Source organism: Zalophus californianus, chromosome X (assembly GCF_009762305.2).
Source record: "Zalophus californianus isolate mZalCal1 chromosome X, mZalCal1.pri.v2, whole genome shotgun sequence".
In the NCBI taxonomy this organism is placed as follows: Eukaryota; Metazoa; Chordata; class Mammalia; order Carnivora; family Otariidae; genus Zalophus; species Zalophus californianus.
In genome coordinates, this window is record NC_045612.1 from 48,470,785 (window position 1) to 48,493,797 (window position 23,013).

At 45.5% G+C, this 23,013-nt stretch overlaps 2 protein-coding genes across 4 annotated transcripts in view; one reads left to right on the forward strand and one right to left on the reverse strand.

The window, feature by feature from the left end:
• The window catches only part of TNMD (tenomodulin), a 189,270-nt gene extending 173,072 nt beyond the window's left edge, over positions 1-16,198 (reverse strand). Inside the window, exon 1 of the mRNA XM_027608500.1 lies at positions 16,110-16,198. The gene's annotated coding sequence lies outside the window, so the exon portion shown is untranslated. The remainder of the gene's footprint in view (positions 1-16,109) is intronic.
• Positions 16,199-16,752: 554 nt separating this feature from the next.
• PCDH19 (protocadherin 19) overlaps positions 16,753-23,013 on the forward strand; it is a 124,171-nt gene continuing 117,910 nt past the window's right edge. For 2 of the 3 annotated variants that reach the window (XM_027609492.2, XM_027609493.2), the window contains exons 1-2: positions 16,753-18,899; positions 22,492-22,819. In XM_027609492.2, the coding sequence (XP_027465293.1) occupies positions 16,753-18,899; positions 22,492-22,819 (2,475 nt within the window). Of the gene's footprint in view, positions 18,900-21,646; positions 21,788-22,491; positions 22,820-23,013 lie in introns of all 3 variants that reach the window. The other variant, XM_027609491.2, reaches the window with a different exon arrangement.

Sequence of the window (23,013 nt, forward strand, 5' to 3'; positions counted from 1 at the left end):
CTACTCTCACTGTCCTCAATAAAAATAAGTTAGGGAAATCATTATCTTTGGGATTTATGACATTTTGTGTTTTAGGGTGTTCTAATTATAAGGAGGTAGGTGACATATTTGAGTTTTAAGAGGACAACAGTGTAAAAATCCCATTGCTGTCCAGAGGCAAAACTTGCTATATTGGGCAATTCATGTCATGTGGAGAACATATTTCTCCTTTCTGGTTTCTCCCACTGAGACTATCTCAAAACAGAGCTGTAATGAGCACTATCTATTTCTGCTGGTAATCTCTGATACAATTATGATAATGATAATGATAAACATTTATTAAGCACCCACAGTGCAAGGTGTTACTTGTTCAAAAATGCATAAAAGACCTGGTCCCCACTATCATAGTGTTTACCATAGTATTGGCACAGTGTGGGAGTTGATGCTTTGTGGTCAGTTAATGCTTTGAACTGATGTGCTTAGAAAACAGACCACAATCCCTCATGCTTCTGGATTTCTTTTGTGAGTTCTTCTGCTGTCTCATGTTCTTATAAGTACACTGTGGTTGGAGACCATAAAAATTATAGACTCTGGAAAATTTGGAATTTCCATAATCATCAAAATACTTTGAGTCCACTTTTCTCACCAATTTACTGATGAGGAAACAGATGTGGACAGATGAAGTGACATTCCTAGGAGTAGTGGGTTGTGTAGTATCTCTTGCCTCAAATTCATGTCTACCTGAAACCTGTGACTGTGACCTTATTTGGAGATAAGATCTTGGCAGATGTAATCAAGTTAAGATGAGACTATTAGTTATGTTGTTTTGGTTCTTGTTCTGAATAAATGGAGTTTTCATAGGTTTCTCTGCTTCTAGATTTTCTTGTTATGGCTCTTTTAAGCTAGCAGTAGTTCTGTTATAGGGAAGAGCTGGTGATGGTCTCAGAACCATATATCTTAGAGTTGGAAGAGACCCCAAAATATCATGGTGAGCCACCTGCTTTAGGGTGATTTAGCATTCAAAATTTCCATTTTACAGATGAAATAATCAACAATAATTTCAATGACTTGATAAAGGTAATACATTTGATTAGTAGCAGATAAAATCCAACATTTTTAAGTAATTCCTATGTGTCAGGCATTGTGCTAAGAGTTTTATGTGCATAATCTCATTTAATTTCTACAACAACCTTATGAGGTAGGTATTATTATTATCCTATTTTAGAGAAGAGAAAACTTAGACACAGAATGATTAAGTAATTTTTTCAAGGCAGTAGTGTTAGTATCAAAATCATGCATCAGCATCTATGTAGCACAGATACCATTGTGACCCAAGAAAGTCTGATTCCAGAGCCTAAGCATTTAATCACCACATTATACTGTTTAATGGTTAGAGAAAGAATCAAGTTCTCTTGCTTTAGAGATTTAATGAAGTGATTCCCAACCATTGTGCAGTATCTATATATACTCCAAACATTATCTGTAGACTAAAAAACAATGCGACCAACTAATATTTTAAAATGAATACTGGTTTTGTTTGGATAAGCTGTGAATTCATTAAAAGCATTATTGAATTAAGAGTGTCTTCTTGTCATGATTCATTTGATTAAATCAGTGACTGCTAAAAGAACAAACTTCTTTTGTGGGAGTCTAAAATATTTGATCTGGAAAGGAGTCCTTATATTCATGAAGAACAGTATGAACCACAGGTAGAGTAAAAAGAGAGCTCAATATGGAATCAGACATATCTGGATTTGAGTCTTGGTTTCTGCTTACTTCATAGCTGAGTGACCTTGGGCAAGTCCCTTAATTATCTTGGCTTCAGTTTCCTCATTTGTAAAATGATATTCTCTAACATCTCAAAATGTTGGGAATCTCAGATGCAACACTTTACATGAAAGTATTTTATAGAAATAATAGAGTTCTGTAGGAATATAGGAATATAAGGTAAACATTATTATTCCTCTGTGATACTCAAGGAATTAGGTTTGGTCCTGAATACTGCCTTATTTCAATTTTACCCACAGTCATTCTGTATAGTCTTAAAAAAAAAAAAAAAACTTTTGTCACTACCATAATGATAAGCTAGGGAACAAGTCAATTTCAAAGAAAATAATATTCATTCCTGATATGAGCTATCTTCACTTTCTAGTCATGCCTAGAATAGTACATCCTTTGTGAGATGAGGATTTAGGGTGATGAAGAGGAAAAGAAGATGGCATGCCAGCTCTTCTGTGAGTCACTATGAGTAGGTCACAGCCATTCTGGGAGACCCTACACCATTTTTTCTAGGCTGAGAACTAGGAATGGAAGAATGGAGTCCAGCCAAAGAGAGGAAGAACTGTTTCTGTCTCTCTCTCCCATGTTTCTCCGTTCCCAGCTTTCTAATCAATTCCAAGGGCATTATTTATTGAAGCAGAAGTCCAGAAGAACAAATCAGATCCATCTCTAGCTTTTTTGAGTGACATGAACACACTGTTGGGCCTACTTAGGAAATACCATTATGAAGTGGCCAACCAAGGTACTCCTGTCAATGAATCCAAGAGCCTTGGAGTTTGGTCTGTGATAGCAGAGCTTGAAGGAACTTCATTTATAGCCCTGCATATATTTTAGTCTGACTTGGTTACTGCTGTGACTTTTCATTTCCCCTTTGATCTTAGTCATTTGTAGCTGCTGAGCTGCTCCAAGGTTTTGCGGGAAAAGTTTGGCCTAAGCTTCTGGAGCTAGAGCTGCGCTGCCACCATCTGGAATTGTGGGGGATTTCACTAGCAATGGTCCTTAACCTTCCTTCTAACAACCAGTCATCCACAGACAGAATGTTGAATTAATTCTGTATAAAAAAAAGTCCTTTTCTCTAGAAGGTTTCTAATTCTTTGGGAGGTACTTGATTATGGAAGGCAGTTTGGTTTCTGAACTGTTGAATGAAATTTACAAGGCTGGCAGTAATGAATTTTTAAATAAACTTCTTATATGCTTTACCAGCCACAAATATCCATTATGATTAATAAAATAGTGCATTAGTTACCTAGGTCTGACCAGTGCTAGGGCACAATTAATCTTGTGGCCCAACTGTACTGCAACTCTTTTTGTTAACCTCTTGCCTGAAAACATACAGGTCTCAAGAGAGACTTAGGGCCTCCTTGCCAATTACACTAGGAGCACACAGTCAGTGCTTTATAAGACCTGGGAAGTATGGGAAAACTGGTTGGCTGCTCCATCCTTCTATTAACCTATGCAGAGAGTCTTGCCACTTATGTCCTTGGTTCCATCTACATTGTTGTTTGGGTGCCACCATAGTCCATCCTCAGCAGACTTCAGCTGTGAGTCTTGGCAGAAGATAAAGATAAGCTTAAATGCTTGGTCTGCTGCATTCTTTATGGTAAAGGAAAGAGTAGGGGTTACTTTTTTACAGATAAGTGAAACCTAATGCAAGATGAGTAGGTTTTATAGAAAGGAATTTTCCTCTGAACTTTGGAGTTGGTCCATGTTTCAGGCCTAAAGCAATCATGTGGGTAGCATCAATAGAGCTGTTACTTGCTGGGTCCACTCTCAGTGAGGCTTGCCTTATGTTCACATAGAAGAGGTTGGTTATTTGTATTGGTCATCTGATTGCTCTTAGACACATTTAATTTTCATTATGCCAAGGCAAATCCCAAAGAGAAATGTCATAGGCTTGGAACACACCACACTTCTGGTGCAGTCATGAGATCTGACAGAGGTGGAAATTGTGGAAGTACACAGGAGAGTTACAGGACATTCTGTCCTCAAGAGTATGCAAACCATAGCAATACATGGTTTTACAGATATAGTGCCAGTGTTGCCAGAATTAATCATTTCCATTTCTACCACTAGGTCTTAGGTCTTATCTCTATCTCCTGATCTTTTCCTTATACAGTGTAATCTTTTGACAAAGTTCTTAACTCCTTTTACTGAAACTTTCCTGGTCTAATTGCTAGCAAATATCTTGAAGAAAATGAAGTTTGCTCAACAGACCATCTCTTGGCATTTAGTGAATTCTTATCAATGTAGACTGCCTTAGATGGTCTTTAGATATCAAATTAAATGTTACTTCCTCAGAGAGGCCTTTTCTGATTATCTGTTCTAAAGTCGGTTTCTCCAACCTCTTCTTTGGTACAGTAGTTAAGAAAACATGCTCTAGAGTCAGACAAATCCATTCCTGGCTTTGCCTACCACTATCTATGTTACCCAAGTTACTTAGCCTCTCTGCATCTCAGTTTCCTCGTAAAATAGGCATAATAGTATATACTTCAAAGAGTTGTTGTAAGGACTAGTTATGGTGCATAAAGCATTTTGAACAGTGCCTGGCTATCATCATCATTATTTCAGCCCATGTTTTTGTCTTTCATGCCACTTATTTTAACTTGAAATTGTTGTAGGTGTCAGTTTGTCTTTTTTTCCAATCTCTCTCTCACTGTTCTAAAAGTTTCATGAAGGCAGAAACCATGTTTGTGTTTGTCTTGTTCATTCTCCTTTACCCAGTGCTTAGCACACAGTAGGAACTCAATAAATACTTGCCAAGTAAATGAATGATAATTTAAGAAAAATTTCCTAAACTCAAATATCTCTTTCCTCCAAGTTCTTATTACAATAAAATCTCTTTATAACAAAAACGATTCCCAGATCTCCATCAATGGAATATTTTATTTCAAGGAACATTTGCTACAAACAAAATGCCAGGGCAACACATTCCAAACAATCTTTTGTGTCAGTCTTTTTCTCTTCACTATTGCTTTTGCTTTCTCCAGGTATTTACAACTAGATCTACTAATGGGACTCACCTCTAGGTCCAGGCCCAGAGCCTAAGGAAGTCATCCCAGCCATAACTAAGGTAAAGTGTTTGAGGATTTAGTATAGGGTATGAAAATTATGAAGGTACAAGCACATTAAATTACTTAAATGTGTTGTGTAAATTGTAAAGACCCTTAACCTGGCATGAAAATGAAATGTTCTATGAACAGTCATAGATCCTATTCACTCCACACTCTGTCACAAACAGATAGATCTCTATCTAACAGAACTTGCTTGTTACCTGGGATCTTCTGATAATATATCCTGCCCTCTTCTTTCCTGAAAAGAAATCATCCAACTGCCATTACTGATACCAGCTTCCTCTGATTTCCATTACCTCAGGTCTCAGTGTTGTTATTCATTCTCAGCAACCCTCACTCCTGAACTCACTCTATTTATACAGTTTTGGTATATGTTGTACTGTAATTGGATTTGTGTAAAGGTTAGATGAAGGTAGAGGAAGCCATCCTAATTTGTCATTTCCAAGTAAACCATAAATCACAAAAATGTTATTTAGTTGTTAACCTGTTCAAAAAACTTTGATGACACCACTGACCTCCAGTATAAGGTTCTAAATACTTGTTCTAGTAGTCAAGGCTCTGCACAATAGCCCCTACCTACGTTTTCAACATCAACTCCCATTACTCCACTATACAAAGCTTTTGTGAGATCTAAGGGTAGAGGCTTTCTCTTTGTTAGTAGCAGCCTGGCACTTTGAATTATATCTGGCACTTTGTGGTGCTCAGTAAATATAAGAGGTAAAAATGACTGAGTTCTTTGTGCTAAACATGTAAAACATGATGTGCTTTAAGATATCATCTCACTTTACAGGTATCATCTCATGTAATTCCCCATCCTTATGAAATAGATATTATATTAATTTGTCCAAGTTCACTCAATAAGGATAATGGTAAAATCAGGACTTGAACCCAGATCTATCTAGCGTCAGAGCTTGTGCCATTAAAAACTACACCACATCATTTCAATGGTGTTTGTAGAATAAATACTTGAGCCAAACTACTCTTCATTGTTTCACCAAAGCAATGATGTTACCACAGCTTATGTGCCTTTACAAACACTCTTTCTCTCACCAGAAAGACTTTCCTACAGCTTCTAGGTGCTCAATCATCCTTTGGACTTAGTCTTTATCAATGATGAGCACTACTTCTGTGATACCTGAAAAGTGCTTCCTTGTATTTGTAGTTCTCCTTTTAAGATACCCACAACTAGACTGTAAGCCCTTGGAGGGCAAAATTCACATCTTACACTGCTATTGAGTCTCAGTCTTAAGCATCAAGTGTAGGCATTTAGATCCATTAAGTAATATTTCCTGATGGTGATGGCTTAAATGAGGACAAAAAATAAAGTGAAGTTAGGTTCATTTTTAATTACAATTGGTAAGAAACCTATATTACATAAATGTGTATTAAAACATAAAATCCTTTCATGTGCAAATATTAGTTACTGGGATGAGAAATTGAAGAAGCAAGGAAGAAATAGATAGTCATCATCATAACCATCATCCTTACAAGTAAATTTGCTTCAGAGGTTGAATTATCTTGTTATGTCTGCCATCTATTTTAGACCGATCTATTAAAAGTTCCAGAAATCAGAAATTAGTTGCCTAGACTGGACATAGTTATTTTGCATCTATGGAGTAATTTACATTTATAAAACTGCTTTATGAGAATTATAATGTTCACTGGAGATCAAACAAGACTGAACAGGAAACCTGGGAGGGTCTTCAAAGGCTTCCTGATGACCAGGAACTGCCTCTGGTAGGAAATCTTTGGTTAAATTCTATGTAGATCTCTTTTTCTCAAGAGAGGATCAGATTTCATTGATCTCCGTGTTCCAGAGCTGTTCATGAACCCTGCTGTTCTGGATCTGTGACAACTATTTATTTCTCATGGAAAAGGGAACTAAATTAAGTATCTTTATTTTACTCTCCTTGGCTAGAAAAATCTAATGCTATATTGGAATGGGTTAACAGTCCACTAAGTAATATTCAGAGCCCTGAGTTATAAAGGAAGGGAGGCCTATGTGTGAATCTCCTGTAATGTACAAGATGTAAAATTCAGAGTTGTGAATTCTTTTTTTTTTTGTGAATTCTCTTCTGACTCTTGTATGTGATTACCTTTGCTGGGGTTTTAATCTGGTGGTTTCACAGACCATGAGATCAAGTATGGTGCTTTATTAAAATATATATATATATATACACACATATATTTATATATATATGATGACATAACTTTCTATTCTCTTTACATTGGGAAGAAGTGTCTGTAGAAGATGTCTTCATATACACTGACATTGAGGAAAGACTATCTAATTTTTTTCCCCAGATAGCCCTGATCTCTGCTATGGAGCATGCAATTTGATTACCTTGCTAGTGTTCACTTATATTGCATGACTAACAAAATTATTAATAGCTATAAAATTATTCAGGTCCTTAAAGATGCAGTCACTATGCTTCTCTCAATGGTCTCTCATAGCAGCAAATTCTAGGCTGATTAGAAGTTGGTCACCAATTTTAATTTTAAATATATTTCCATTAATTTAATTAAGCCCACTCTTGCTCTCCTGAAATGGTATCAAGCATCAGAAGGGCTTTCTTGTCTCTCCCACCACATCCTCCATGGTTGGAAGAAATAAGGTCCAGCTTTTCTTACTTCTCATCTTTGGGCTGACTCTGTCTTTTTCACTTCACCTCTTCTTTCTGAATGACCCTGTTCTTGACCCTGAGCAAGCAATCTGAGAGCTAGATGGGGGTGGAGTGTGGGGAGGATGTTCTGGAGTTCAGCAGATGGATCCCAAGAGCACAATGGCTTACCAGCCCTCCTGTGATTGTTGCCAAAACGCCTTCCTGTTTTCAAAAGTGTCTCGTCCCCTGCTTCTTTGTTTTGCTTTGCTTGGAGACTGCAGTTCTGATTTTGCTAGGAACCAAATATGCTGTTTCAAGGAAATGCAGCTGCTTGCTTTGGTGGGTGGCTTGAAAGATAATTTTTCTACCCTCCCTCCCCAACCTCCTTCCCACCCCACCCTCATGTGAACTCCGCTGGCTGGCTCATCATCTCACAACGCATTGATTTCAGAAGCTGACTATTTGGTTTTGATTGTTTGGCTGGGGCTGCAACGAAGTCATTGATGGATCTCATTTTAAGCTATCATCCTGTCTACTCTTTTCGGTCAGCCTTCCAGAACTGATTGCTTGTTCCCCCAAATGAAACTGCACAGCCAGACAGAGATGCTTTCTCAAGTTCCACCTTTTCCCAGGGCAGAGAACACACAGAGCTACATGGGCCTCAAGCTGGGCCTGCTCCTCTCTAAGACTGTTAGTTCTCTTACCAACCCATCATTAGGCATCAGACTTAATTTGATCACTGCTGCCTAGGCTGTTACCCCTGAGTAGATATTGCCTGGTACTGATGTCACTGCATTTCGTGGTCTTTGCTAACAGAAACCAATGAAACTCAGCCCAGGTGGTGTCTCCTGTGATACAGGACACTCTCTTTTCCTACTCTTCCTAATTCTCAGCTTTTGGGAGAAAGGTCATTGGTTCTCTATGGCAGTTCTGGCTCCAGCTGCAGGCAACAGACAAAAATTAATAAGCTTTCCCTCTCCACGTCCAGTGCACCAACATGCAAACTGTTGGACCCCAGATCAGGATGCTTTCCCAGGGGGCAAGCCATTGTTTTCTTCTCATTCAAAAAAGGTGCATAACTTCTCTGCTGTTAAAATGATTTTTCTGTCACTTCTGCTCTATCTGTCCCCTTTGTGGTACTCTCTCTGCCTCCTTCTGGGATCTCCCTCTTTCAGTTTACTCTCCACTGCCCCAGGGCCTGTCAACCTGAACAAATATTATGCATTGTGCTGTTAGTGGCATACGTGACATGCCTTTGGTTCTTACATTGTTAGCCCAGGTAATGTAACAGCATCTGTCAAACTGGCAGTTCTTCATGTTCATTAGTTTTGTCTCTTTTTTAAGTTGACATTAACCAACTAGTAAGTTTCCTAGTTCAATGAAAAATCAGTCAGTGGGGCAGCTGGAACTCCCAGGGAGCTACACAAGGCCTCCCCTGAGTTATGGGAGCAGTTTTAGAGGAACCAAGAGTAAACTTAGGCCTAGCCTAGTCACCTAGAACTAAAGAGTATACAATAGGTCTGGTGTCCTCACTGAGATCAGCTTTGGCCCAAGATACCTACAGAAGCCCAGGAGGTTGGGTCATCAGATTGACTTTGTGTTCCTCCTCTCACCAGTTCTTTAGTTATTATTGTCTATTTGAACTTAAACGCAAAAAGGTGTTACAGCATGGGATTCATACACTCCCTCCAGCACCATCACCATTTATCTCTCAGTCTTGAAAGATCTGGTTTGTTTTTTACAGTCCTGTGGACATCTTCAAAAAGAATTCAGCCTCCATCCAGTAAGACCAGACAACTAGATAGATTTTTTTGTTTTTCATTTTGGAAAGCTGATCTTCAAGCCTATCCTGTAGGGCTGATATTTTGGTCAGAGGTCTTTCAGCACCCTCAGCCAGTCCTTCCAGTGATATTTATGCCTCTTTTTTCTGCCTTTTTTGCTTCAACCACTCCAGAAATAGCAGAAGAGACTTTGAGAGAAGTCTAGGCTGAGAGTCAAAAGCCAAACCCCTCTCTGGAGCTCTAATCCAAAGGAGTTACACATGGTACTGGGGTTCCTAGGATCCACCTACTAGGTTGCAGCTAGAGTTTGGGGGTAGCAGTACAAAAAATTTGGCTTGCCCTAAACTAGAGCCTCCCTATTCTGTATATTTCCAATTCTCTCTCTCTCTCTCTCTCTCTCTCTCTCTCTTAGCATTCAGTTCATGTTTCAATTGGTTTTTGAAGCCCCTTATTCAGTAATAGTTTTTTCCCCCAAGTTGTCAAGGCATTTACTCTAGGGGTATGTGTGGAATGTCACTCTTACTCAACCCCTTGGGATGAGAGAGGCAGCAGTGGGAAGGCTGGGCACGATCTGATCAGAGTGCCTTTGAAGAGAGAGCTTTCTGTTTTCAAAGGTAGTGGTGGGGAACAATAACAGTTGGTATGAGTTTGCACCTAAGAAGATAGTGTTTGGGATCCACTTGGAGAGAATTCACATGAAAAGGTTGAGGTAATAATGCTGGGAGCCCAAATGGTGCTGTCAAAACTTCACAGGTAGTCACTGCAGGGTAGTACAGAAGGTGTTAGAGAGTGGTGTCATTTATTGAAATGTATCTGCTGATTTAGCTTTTGCTAATTAAATGGTCCCCATGATGTGTGTTTATTTAGGGACAGTTATGAGTTTTGCAGCAGCAGGGGTTTGGCCCTGTGGGAAGTGCCATTTCTAAAGAGAGGAGATAAGCATGGAGGGGGCTTGGGCATAATTGTTCAGGGATGCTGGCCTTGTCAAAATGGGAAGACTGGGAGTGATTAATAGCTTTCTGTCCCTTCTTCACCACTGTTTCCCATGTCTCTTGTGTTTCTTGGAAAAGGCAGGCGACAGGGCTGTGGCAAATAATTTTAGCACTTAAGGAATACTTTCTCTTTGTTTTTCTGCCACAGCTCCCAGGGTGTCACTGTTATCCTCTGTCACAGGGTGGGAATGGAGGTGGGGCTTGGGAGGAAGAGGGAGGAAAAAGTGCAATAGACCTCAAAGACTTTTCTTGGCCCCCTTCCCTATTTTTCCTGGTATCTCAGAAGGGTCAGAAACAGCATCAGGATGGTGGAAATTGCACCCCACTCCTGCCCAGCATGTCTACATCCTTGGCTGCTGCTTTTAATGCCTTTCTTTGTGATGCCTGGGACAGTGTGTGTGTGGGGGGCAGGGTGGGATGGTGGGGTGGAGGTGGGGGTGGGGGCCTAACTAGAAATTGGGCAATCACTTTAGGCAGAAGGGAACAGAATTTTAGGAAGCCATCAACATGATATACCTCATTCTAGTTCCTCTTCGAGAAAAATCCATAGTACATAGAATTATATGCTGCTATTAAATTAATCAACTGAATTTAAAACTTTACAAGGGCAGGGACCATTTTTTTAAAAAAAATTCTCAGTCCCTAACACAATGCTGGGCACACAGCCAGCATTTGTTGATTTCACAAGGGAAGTGGTTAAGTTTTGTGTAGTGAGGTCATCTTGGCAAATCATTGAACTGCTCTGCAACTCTGCTTCCACATCTGCAAAGTCTCTTTACCTTCCAGGGATGTTGTAAAGATTAAAAAAGATGATGACTTTAATAATGACACTTTCTAGTTTTGAGCTGTTTCATCCATTTTCATTTTTGATTTTCTCTACTCTAGGCATTATAACCTAAGTAAAGAGATCAGATATGCAGGCTGGAAAAAGCTTGACTTTGGTTACTATTTTTTAATAAAGCTTTTCTTCCTAAGAGAACTTCATCAGACAGCTGGTCAAATTGGTTTGGTAGAATGGGATGCCCATGAGAGGGAACAAAAGCCAAGCTGGATGATAATCCATATTTTTGCAGCAAAGACAGAGGGATGAGATGGGGGGGTTGGGGGAGACAGACAAAATGGAGTTATTTGAAGGTTAATCTCTTTGGAGCTTGAAGCAAACATTTTAAAAACACATCTCAGAAAGCTCCCTTAAACTTGTCAGTTCTACAGTCTTCATATCTTGGTACCTTAGTATTTACCATAATTTTTTTACCTTTTTGAACAAAACCTTTTACCCTATCCTTATTAATATCAGGACAATAAGAAGTATCCTCATACACTGGCTCAATTTAAATGTAAGGATATCCCCATTTTGGTCTTCTTCCATTGCCATTCAGCATTGTTTCAGTGGTGTGGCTGAAATTTTAAAGATAAAAAAAATCTTACTAATTTTGACTCTGGCCTCAGTGACCCAAAGAGCTGCCTTGGCCCAGAGAGATGGCCCAGGCTGCACAGCCCTGTAGTTGGTATCCAGAGCCCAGTGTCGGTTGCTCAGCAAAAGTTGGATCAAAAATACTGAGGACGGGGTGCCTGGGTGGCTCAGTTGGTTAAGCGACTGCCTTCGGCTCAGGTCATGATCCTGGAGTCCCGAGATCGAGTCCCGCATCGGGCTCCTCGCTCAGCGGGGAGTCTGCTTCTCCCTCTGACCCTCTTCCTTCCCGTGCTCTGTATCTCTCATTCTCTCTCTCTCTCAAATAAATAAATAAAATCTTTAAAAAAAAATACTGAGGACGGTCACTAGATGTCCCTCTTGTGTCTCTAAAGAGGCTGAGGAGGCGGGGCTCCCTTCAGGATTGAAGTGAAGCTAAGACTGAGAGAACTTTTTGTCTTTATTATCCTCAACCTGAATGTCTCCCCACCCCGAACGGTTTTATAAAGTTAATTAATAAATTCCTGATCGTGAAGGCGTTTTCCGCCACTGATTTAGTCAATAGCATTGTTGGAGCATAATGATCAAGTGTGCCAATTAGAAAAAAAAAACACATTCTGGGAGCAAACGGTGTTAGGATTATCTGTTGCAATAGACTGGGAGGATGGAAGAGGTAATTTTTGGAGGAGAGGTGTAACTATCACTTTGAGCTTGGGGGTGATGTGAAAGAGGGAAAGCAAAGGCACTCTCTTCCGCCTCCCTCAGAGCCTGGATTCCATAAAAGTGGTTTAGTATGGCTAGAAGTACTTGGGGTGCTCTGCTTGGAAAGGAGGGGTGCCTCGAGGGTGAACAGTGAGCTGGAAGCAAGGAACCCGATGCCATCTTCTTAGAGAAGAGCGCGTTTGTCTTTGCAAAAGCAGAACATGTCTTTACAATGTGATTGCAATTACAAAGGTAGTGACGTTGTACGTGAATTGAATTCTCCTATTTATCTTTAAAAGACAGCAGAATATAGACATTCTATTAGCACTCCCCAAGGTAAGAGGTCCGCAGCCTTCTTATCTTGTTGTGTGCATCTTTACAGATGCCACGGCAATGTTAATCATTTTACCTGAGTAATTCTTCCATTTCTCGTTACCTGGGGGATTGTTAATGGCCGAGACTACTTCTCAGACTCTTTGCTCCCGCTCAATCAAGGCATGGAGGCGCCAGTTTACTTTTATTGATCAGCGGGTTCCTGACAGCCTTCACCACAAGGAAGCAGCATCATCCTTTTTTAACTTAAAGGGGAACAGATCACCTTAAAGTTTACAGCTAAAAGCTTCTAAGCATAGCATGCAAACATTTTAGCATGCTGCTAATTGTTCTGTTTAAATAGTCCAAGCTATATTTTAGAAAGCTGCCAAACGCCGAACTCACATCCCGTGATCAGATACCAAACCCATTTCAAATGCCTTTTTAGGCCTTTTTAATTAGACTAAGATGCATTTCATTCCCACTCCACTCGCCGACATCAAAGGTAAATAACTGTGATAAATCAAATGAAGCTCTTCTCTGCGGAGCTCTGAGATGCGCCCACGCTGCCTGCCATGTTGTCACTCTCTACTACTTGCCCATTTTTACAACCGGGTCTGCAGAAAACCGGGAGGGCCACTGGGTTTCCTTGAGCCATAACTCTGCTGTCCACACATCTAAATGACCAAAATTAAATGATACTCACTGAAGATGCCCCAATTTTCTCCCTGCTTTTGTGGGCTGAATTGCATTCTAATGTGAAAGAGTGAAAGGCTCTCCACGCCTAGAGCGGATCAGGTTCCCCGTGCCCTCCCCTTGGTTTCAGATGCACGTTCAGGGGTTTGTAATGTCACTTTTGAAATAATTCCTTTTTGTAGGAGGAAGCTGTCTTCTCCTTCCCCGCATCAAGGTAAAGACTGCTAAACTAGCTCCTCTTGGAAGGAGAAATATTTTTTAAAAGAAGCTGGGTTGCTTTCCGCAAGAAGACGGCATTTTTTGAGAAAACCTATTATGTTTCCAAATGCCATTTCCCCTTTTCTTGCTTAATGTTTTTAAAGGGCAAAAGCGAGTCTCATTTTAGGCCCAAAAACTTGGGCCAATGTCGCTGGGGTTAATTATGAATTTGCTCACCCAAGACTCCCAAATATCCGAGACGACCCACTCAGAAGATAGGTTTACTCTTCCAAGTATTGTGAATTCAGGAGCCAGTCCCCGCCACCCCCAACCTATGATGAAAAAACCCCAACTTGTTCAGCGGGGTGTTTTTGATTCTTCCTGCTGGTGACCTTAATTAAGAGCCACAGAACAGAGCGGGGAGGACTCCCCCCACTGTCCTCAGGGCTCCTTAGTCCGGAAGGCAAGCTGAATTTGATGTCAGCCCCAGCCACGCCGGCCTCCCGCTTCCCAGCACTGGCACAGGCCGCAGCTGTCGCCACCACCGCCTGAGAGGAGCTAGCAGTCCCCTGAGACCCCGCGGGAAGGCTAGGGTGCCCCGCACACCGGCGCCGGCTCCAGCTGCCGGCCACCTACGGGGGACTGCGAGCTTGTCTTGCAGCTCCCGCAGGGCTGGGGGCTCTCCCGGCATGGCGTAGCCGCGGCGTCCGCTCCACCAGCTCTTCTCCAGCGAACAGTTTATTTATAGGGAGCTAAATTCTCCAACAGGGTGGGGTGAGGGGCGACGAAATTTGTCCAGCCCTCTCCGCGGTTCAATCCCTGCGACACAGACCCCATTTGATTAACAAGCAACAGACAAGAGCGAACCGAACCGGGCCTGTTCTGGGAGAATAAGTGCTGCGTTCGCCGGGGAAGGAGGGATGGAGGTGACGGTCCCGGAGGATGGCTGCCGCGGTTCTCAGCCGAGGTGAAGACTCATCGGCCAAGAGCCGGACGACTGACCACCTCGGGGGCGCTTTCTCCTTTCCTTTTTCCTTCCAGTACCCGACAAGGAGAGGAGAGGAAGGCAGAGAAGCAGACAGACAAAACCCAGGGTGAAGAGACAAAGAGGGAGGGGGAGGGGTGAAGAGAGAGAAAGAATATGAATATGAATATATTATATTCAAGATACGAGCATGTATGGGGGTGATGAACCCGCCGAGGGAATCAAATCCTCATCTTTTCTGCAACCTACAAACATGAGAGGCGCGCAGTTCCCGGGGATGCTCAGTCGCATCGCCAGCAAATCCCCCTTCCCACTCCACCCAGTCCTCTTGCCCCCGCTTGCCCTGCCCACCAGGCCTCCTCAGACTCTCGCCCCGGCTCCGTGGGCCGGGGTACCACTTGGTCCCGCCAGTGTGTAAGTTTCCGGCTGGCCCCGCCCCGCCCCGCCCCCCGCGCCTTGGCCCCGCCCCAAGCCCGGAGCCCGCTGCGCGGCGCGCTGATTGGCCAGCGCCTGGCGTAGCCCGGCTCGGCCGCTCGGGCTCTCTCCGGCTCTCTCCAGACTCCACAGCCAGTAGTTTGCGGCATCGGGAGGAGCAGCAGCGGCAGTAGCGGCGGTGGCGGGCGCAGGGGGAAACCGACCAGCGGGCGCAGACCGCCACACAGCTCCAGCACACCATGCCGGACTTGCCCACAGGGCAGTGGCACTCGCGTCCTTAGCGTGGCGCAGGCCCTTGGCGCGTTGCGCTCCGCGGCATTCCGGCTGAGCGCATTCATCGGAGATTCGAAACCTCCCACCCCTGCTCGCTCACTCTCCACACTCACACTCCCCGCACCACACACTCACTCTTCCTCTCTCACACATTCACACACAGCCTGACAGAAAGCGAGCAAGACAGACCTCCCGAGTGCGAGAGCGTCCGGGAGGGAGGGAGCCCAAACGCAGCGCGGCCAGCGCCTCTCTGGGAGGATGGAATCAAGACGCTCTCGCAAGTAAACTTTGGCGGCGACATAACCGTCGACCGTGGCAGCTGCTGAGGCGGACCTTAACGACATTCGACTGAGCTAGGAGGATTTCTTCCCACAGCGGCGGCGGCGGCGGCGGCGGCGGCGGCGGCGGCGGCGGCGGCGGCCCTCAGAGCGACACCCCAGCCTAGACCAAGGGAGGAGGTGAAACCCCGGGTACCCGCGGCAGCGGCCCCGCCTCTCCTGGCCGGTACTGTTGTCGCTTTCCCTCCCCTTTTCCCCATTCCCCGCCCCCCACCCCGGGCCATTGTAAAGAACTGGACTTTGATAAATCGCCATCGCCCCGTTTTCACAAACTTGACGTGGAGGCTCGGGCTGCATTGGTAACTTGGATTTCCAAGACGCAAACCCCCGCAGTCCAGCTGCTCTGTGGAGGGGACTCCGCGCCCACCTCCAATCCTGGACAGACGCCCCCCCCCCCAAGCCTTCTGAAGCCAGCCTCGGCGCGAGGAAGAGCGTTCTTGTCTCAGCAGCCTCCCTCTCTCCCCTCCCCCTTCTTCTGCCGGCCGCGGGACAGCCATCCGGCTCAGCTGGATACCCGGGCGCCTGCGGCGCTTGATAGAAACTCAGAGTCCCACCTTTGATCATCCTTTCTCCCCAACAGACCTTGACAAGGCCAGCGTGGCCCCCCCGGACCTCGGAGGGCGCGTTCCAGGCGGGTTCTCCCTCCGCAGTGAGCCAGGAGAGCTGGGGGGAGGTCCTTGCGCATGCCAGGTGCACAGACAACGCGTTCGCCAGCCCCAGTGCTGGTGCGCCGCGGCAGGCCGGGCAGTGCCTGAGAGGCTGCACTCCCACGGCCCTCTCGGTCTTGGCCCCAAGTGCCGTCCAGACTCAGCCTTCCGTCTACCAGGCCGCTCAGACGGCGTCGGACCCGCAGCCCTGCGCCGTTGCGGCCAGTCGCGCCTGGCTAATTTTGAAGGGGGAAAACTGAGGAGCCGGGCTGGAGGGAGGGGGCTCGGGGCCGCGTGGCGCTCCCTTGGCCCCCCGGAGCCCCCGGGCCCCCCGCCAACCCCCTACGAGTCTGCTGCAACCTCAGCATTGGAGCCGGCGCGGGTCTCTCCCCCGCGCCGCCGGGCCGCCCTGGGCGGGACTCCTCCCGCGGCCTCCGGGGCCCCGGGGCGCGCGCAACAGGCGGCCCGAGTCAGCGGGAAGCTGGAGCGCCGGCGGCGTCGGCCTCGGAGGGGTGTGGAGAGGCGAGGCCAGGCAGAGCCCCGCGCAGCCATGGAGTCTCTCCTGCTGCCGGTGCTGCTGCTGTTGGCCGTACTGTGGACACAGGCAGCCGCCCTCATTAACCTCAAGTACTCGGTAGAAGAGGAGCAGCGCGCCGGGACGGTGATCGCCAACGTGGCCAAGGACGCGCGCGAGGCGGGCTTTGCTCTGGATCCACGGCAGGCCTCTGCCTTCCGTGTGGTGTCCAACTCAGCTCCGCATCTGGTGGACATTAACCCCAGTTCGGGCCTGCTTGTCACCAAGCAGAAGATCGACCGCGACTTGCTGTGCCGCCAGAGCCCCAAGTGCATCATCTCGCTCGAGGTCATGTCCAGCTCAATGGAGATATGCGTGATTAAGGTGGAGATCAAGGACCTGAACGACAACGCGCCCAGCTTCCCAGCGGCACAGATCGAGCTGGAGATCTCAGAGGCAGCTAGTCCTGGCACGCGCATCCCGCTGGACAGCGCTTATGACCCGGACTCGGGCAGCTTTGGCGTGCAGACATACGAGCTCACGCCTAATGAGCTGTTTGGCTTGGAGATCAAGACGCGCGGCGATGGCTCACGCTTTGCGGAACTTGTGGTGGAGAAGAGTCTGGATCGCGAGACACAGTCGCACTACAGCTTTCGCATCACCGCACTCGACGGCGGCGACCCACCGCATCTGGGCACTGTTGGCCTCAGCATCAAGGTGACCGATTCCAATGACAACAACCCGGTGTTTGGCGAGTCCACCTATGCAGTGAGCGTGCCAGAAAACTCACCTCCCAATACACCAGTCATCCGCCTCAATGCCAGCGACCCAGACGAGGGCACCAATGGCCAGGTGGTCTACTCCTTCTACGGCTATGTCAACGACCGCACGCGTGAGCTCTTCCAGATCGACCCACACAGTGGCCTGGTCACAGTCACCGGTGCCCTAGACTATGAAGAGGGCCATGTGTACGAACTGGACGTGCAGGCCAAGGACCTGGGGCCCAACTCCATCCCAGCACACTGCAAGGTGACCGTCAGCGTTCTCGACACCAATGACAACCCGCCGGTCATCAACCTGCTGTCAGTTAACAGCGAGCTGGTGGAGGTAAGCGAGAGCGCCCCCCCGGGCTACGTGATTGCACTGGTGCGGGTGTCTGATCGAGACTCGGGCCTCAATGGGCGCGTGCAGTGCCGATTGCTGGGCAACGTGCCCTTTAGGCTGCAGGAGTATGAGAGCTTCTCCACTATCCTGGTGGACGGACGCCTGGACCGCGAGCAGCATGACCAGTACAACCTCACGATCCAGGCGCGCGACGGCGGTGTACCCATGCTGCAGAGTGCCAAGTCCTTTACAGTTCGCATCACCGACGAGAATGACAACCACCCGCACTTTTCCAAGCCTTACTACCAGGTCATTGTGCAGGAGAACAACACACCTGGCGCCTACCTGCTTTCCGTGTCAGCCCGAGACCCCGACCTGGGTCTCAATGGCAGCGTCTCCTACCAGATTGTGCCGTCCCAGGTGCGGGACATGCCTGTCTTCACCTATGTCTCCATCAACCCCAACTCAGGCGACATCTACGCACTTCGATCCTTCAACCACGAGCAGACCAAGGCATTCGAATTCAAGGTCCTGGCGAAGGATGGCGGACTGCCTTCGCTGCAGAGCAATGCCACGGTTCGGGTCATCATCCTCGACGTCAACGATAATACCCCGGTCATCACGGCCCCACCCTTGATCAACGGCACTGCCGAGGTCTACATCCCCCGCAACTCTGGCATAGGCTATCTGGTGACCGTTGTCAAAGCAGACGACTATGATGAGGGTGAGAACGGCCGGGTCACCTACGACATGACCGAGGGCGACCGCGGCTTCTTTGAAATAGATCAGGTCAATGGCGAAGTCAGAACCACTCGCACCTTTGGCGAGAGCTCAAAGGCTTCTTATGAGCTTATTGTGGTGGCCCACGACCACGGCAAGACGTCTCTCTCTGCCTCTGCACTAGTCCTAATCTACCTGTCCCCTGCTCTTGACGCCCAAGAGTCAATGGGCTCGGTGAACTTGTCCCTGATTTTCATTATCGCACTGGGCTCCATTGCCGGCATCCTCTTTGTCACTATGATCTTCGTGGCAATCAAGTGCAAGCGAGACAACAAAGAGATCCGGACCTACAACTGCAGGTAGAGCCAACTTTTTTTCTTTTCTTTGTCCTGGATGAATAAGGTGTATCTGTGTCTCTGTGTGAAAATCCCAATGCTTTTGTTTCCTACTTAAATGCATGTTGTGTACATACTGCGCTTCTTTTTGGAGGGGGGAAAGTTTGTGGCAGTCCTAGTTGATCAATTCTTTTGATCTGACAATTTGCTGGAAGACAATCATTTACTGTTCGAGTGGTGGATTCTTTCACATAATGATGATGAGCAGGAAAGCAATTATCATTTTAAAATTTGTGCAGCTGTCTCCATGAAGTTATGGCAGGAAAAAAATGAGAGAGAGAAAGAGAGAGTCAATTTTCAGCAGAACCACCAAGTCCCACAACTTGATTTCAGGGGCACAGTGTTTTGGGGACAGATACTGAAAGGAGAGGGAGTGCTGGTAGTTGCCTGGTACTATTGTAGGGAAAAACTGAAGAGAGCCTGTGAGTGGGTGTCTAAAGTAGGAAACAGTGGAGGGAAAACAGAAATGTGTGGGGAAGCAGGTGAATAGTGTTTTTTTTTTTTAAAGTGTGTTCTTGGCTTGTTTTGTATCCATTCCCCAAACATCTGGCTATGTATGGTGAAATTCTACCAGTCATTTACGTTTTCACATATCTGGTTGGTTGGTGGGGTAGAGACCAAACATCCCAATGAGGGATAGGACTTCACTTCCAGATGTTGCAGTAAAAATAGCAATCTTCTGGAGCTGATGGTGTTTTTCTGTAATGTGGGATTCAGCTGTGGCATTAAGATCTGGTCCCTACCAGTGGATGTCACTATGGGCTATTGTGTTACAGTTTCTCTTGAAGCATATGCAGGGTGTGTGTGTGTGTGGGGGGGGAGGGGGGAGATGAGAATAGAAACACAGAAACTGGAATGACAAGTAGTATTTAAAAAAAAAAAGATTTCCTGATAAACACATTAGAGGGTGTTGTTGAAGCCCTTCCTTACAATTGGACAGAACAAATAAGTCTAAGTATTTCTGGAGTCCAATTTAGGATAATACATGTAATTTTTTCCAGCAGTGTCTCATCGAAACGGTTGAAAAAAAGTTGTTTCTTTAGTTTGCTGAAATTGAATGATGCTGCTGTTTCCAACCAAGGTGTATGTGTGCTTTCAACACACCTACACATCCAGTGTGTCTTTTGTGCCATCTGTGCTTGCATGTTAATCAGTCAAAATATGTTCCTGTAGGTCCAATTTGTATTTGACACCATCTGAAATGCACACTTCTGTGAATCAGAGCCCCCTGAATATGTAACAGCCATGCAATTATTGTTTCCCTTTTACTATTCTCTGCGTTACACAAGTTAGCAGACAAATGCTAACCACACATGAATATCAATCAGGTGCCATAAAAGAGCAGCTGCAATGCCTCATAAATGCTTTAATCCTGTTACTAGTGAAATGGCCGTGACTTTTCTTTCCTTCAGCTCTGAGTCATTTCAGATGGGAGAAATGGAAATTAATATCGCTCTTACCTTTGAAACCTGTATGACTGCCAGTGGCAATTTTTATAGGAGAAAAAATGCGGGGTCTGTAAAATTTTATTTATATGGAGATAATGATAGAGTGGACTCTTTTTAAGCATTTCCTTAGTGTAAAGTAAATGTCTAAGACCCTTTTCTTGAAAAAGAAATCATCTTGAAATAAAGATAGTGAAGGCTTTGCCACTTCTTGGTGATGTATGACTAGAAACGAGAGTTCTTTCTGAGCTTGCCAGGGAGATCATTAAACAGGGAAGAGAGCATTTGAAATTAAAAAAAAAAAAGAAAGAAAGAAAAAGAAAATCTCAGTGCTCTCCAACTTCACTCACATGTGTATTTTGTAAAGAGCTCTGTTCCCTATGATGGTTTGGGATTAATGAAGTACAGTTTAATTAAATAATTGGTCAATACAGAAAGGGCTGCTCAGTGAATGCCTCAGCCAAGTAATTGGACGGGGCATTGCCAAACTTACCCATCATGGGTAAACAAAATCATTAAAACTTCCCATTGATTCTGTAAACAGATTAGAGAAGAAAATAAACCCTAGTCCTGGGGTCTTTGGGATTTTTTTCTGCTCTCAAACTCCAGTAGCATCAGCTTGCCATCACTGCAAGTCTGCCTGAACACAGAGCGAAAGGGCGAGAGGAATGTAACTGCTCAGCGCTAGGAACATCCCCGGGACAGAGTAAGAATTTGCCTCTGGAAACATGCAATCTCCCTGTATGCTCAGACGTTTTAAAAACCTAAAGTTCAAGAGCCTGTCTTTCCATGTATTAGACAAGAGGTTTCCTTTTCTCAGCCCCTTCTGAGCCTCTTCCTCAAATGCATTCATTTATGAGACTTGCGTGAGGCGATCTGCAATTGCTGCTGAATTGGGCTCCCTTTTTGTATTCAGACAATTAGCTTTGTTGAGCGAGAATACAGTCACAGTCTTTCCCTTGTAAAGATCAACCTGTATTATTTATTAACCCTATTGTTTTGCTGATTATTGCCCAGAAATTGAATTTTCAAACAATAAGGTGAATCATTACGTGCAAAGTAATAAATGACTGAAAATCTGGCTACATTTTAATGTATTTCTTTTGACAAGTCTCTTAATGCTTGGTGTCTTTGGTGCACGTTGCTGGGTCTGTGTCAGTGTTAATTAAATTGAGCTCTTTATGTTCCAGTTGCAGCACAGCTGCTTGTAGGTACACCTGAATGGAGAAGGATGCTGAATGCACTAACCTTTAAATTCCTTTGCAGTAATTGTTTAACCATCACTTGTCTCCTCGGCTGTTTTATAAAAGGACAAAACAGCAAGTGTCTGCATTGCATCTCGGTTTCTCCCATTAGCAAGGAGCAAGACAAAAAGGCAGAGGAGAAAGTGAGCCTAAGGGGAAAGAGGTAAAAAGCACTTCCCCTCATTCAAATGGGTTTAGCTATCCTATTTCTCCAGGAGAGGACGGGGTAGGGTGGGGAGTAGAAGGGAGCAGGGCTAAGGCAGGGGGGAAGGAGGGTGTGGAGGAGAGAAGCTGAGGTATGTCAAAGGATGGGGTTTGATCTCCTACCCCAGTGCAGAACTGATCAGGTCAAAGAGGAACCTGACTGAGAGTGTTTGCCCCTTGGCAAATGCCTGGAGGAACTGGAAAGGAGGTTATTTTTTAATTCTTTCTATCTCCTCTTCTGTTAAATTAATACTTGCTTCTTATTTCACCCAGGGGTTCCTCTGGGTTCCAGGGGGAGCTCCAGATTTGAGCACTTTCATGCTTTCTCTCCCATAGGCTCAACTTTCCCTGTCCTCCCCACCCTTGCTAAATAGCTACTCACGATGAGAAATTCCACATCCAAAGTATAGAAACATTTTTTTTTCTGGGGGGGGGGAATGGAGGAATGGGAGGTTTGTATGTTTAATATAAAAAATGAATGGCCCTTAGCTTGTGTTCACATGTAAAAAACGCAGGGAGAAACCCGATGATGTAATGCACCAGAATAAGAAGCTGGAGCAGAGATGGGGTGCAACCCTCTGGGGTGCTTAATATTTATTAATCAATGCATGGTTTGGGAGGGCATTAGCAATATATGTTGCTCCCTTTTTTTTTGTCGCATAGAATCGCTGAGTACTCCTATGGGCATCAAAAGAAATCAAGCAAGAAGAAAAAAATCAGTAAGAATGACATCCGTCTAGTACCCCGGGATGTGGAGGAGACAGACAAGATGAACGTTGTCAGTTGCTCCTCCCTGACCTCCTCCCTCAACTATTTCGACTACCACCAGCAGACACTGCCCCTGGGCTGCCGCCGCTCTGAGAGCACTTTCCTGAATGTGGAGAACCAGAATACCCGCAATACCAGCGCCAACCACATCTATCATCACTCTTTCAACAGCCAGGGCCCCCAGCAGCCAGACTTGATCATCAACGGTGTGCCTCTGCCTGAGGTGAGTGCAGCTGAGGGGCTCTGTGAGGTCCTCCCAGATCTCTTTCCCATGCTGCTCCCCGCCGCCCCCGCCCCCAACCAGACCGCTTAGGCCTCTGTGCTGGAGAATTCCCTGGCAGGGGTGGGGAGAACTTCTCTGCCTAGTCAGGGTCTGCTACCAGGGTCTCTTGGGGCAACCTATTGGGCTTCCTTAGG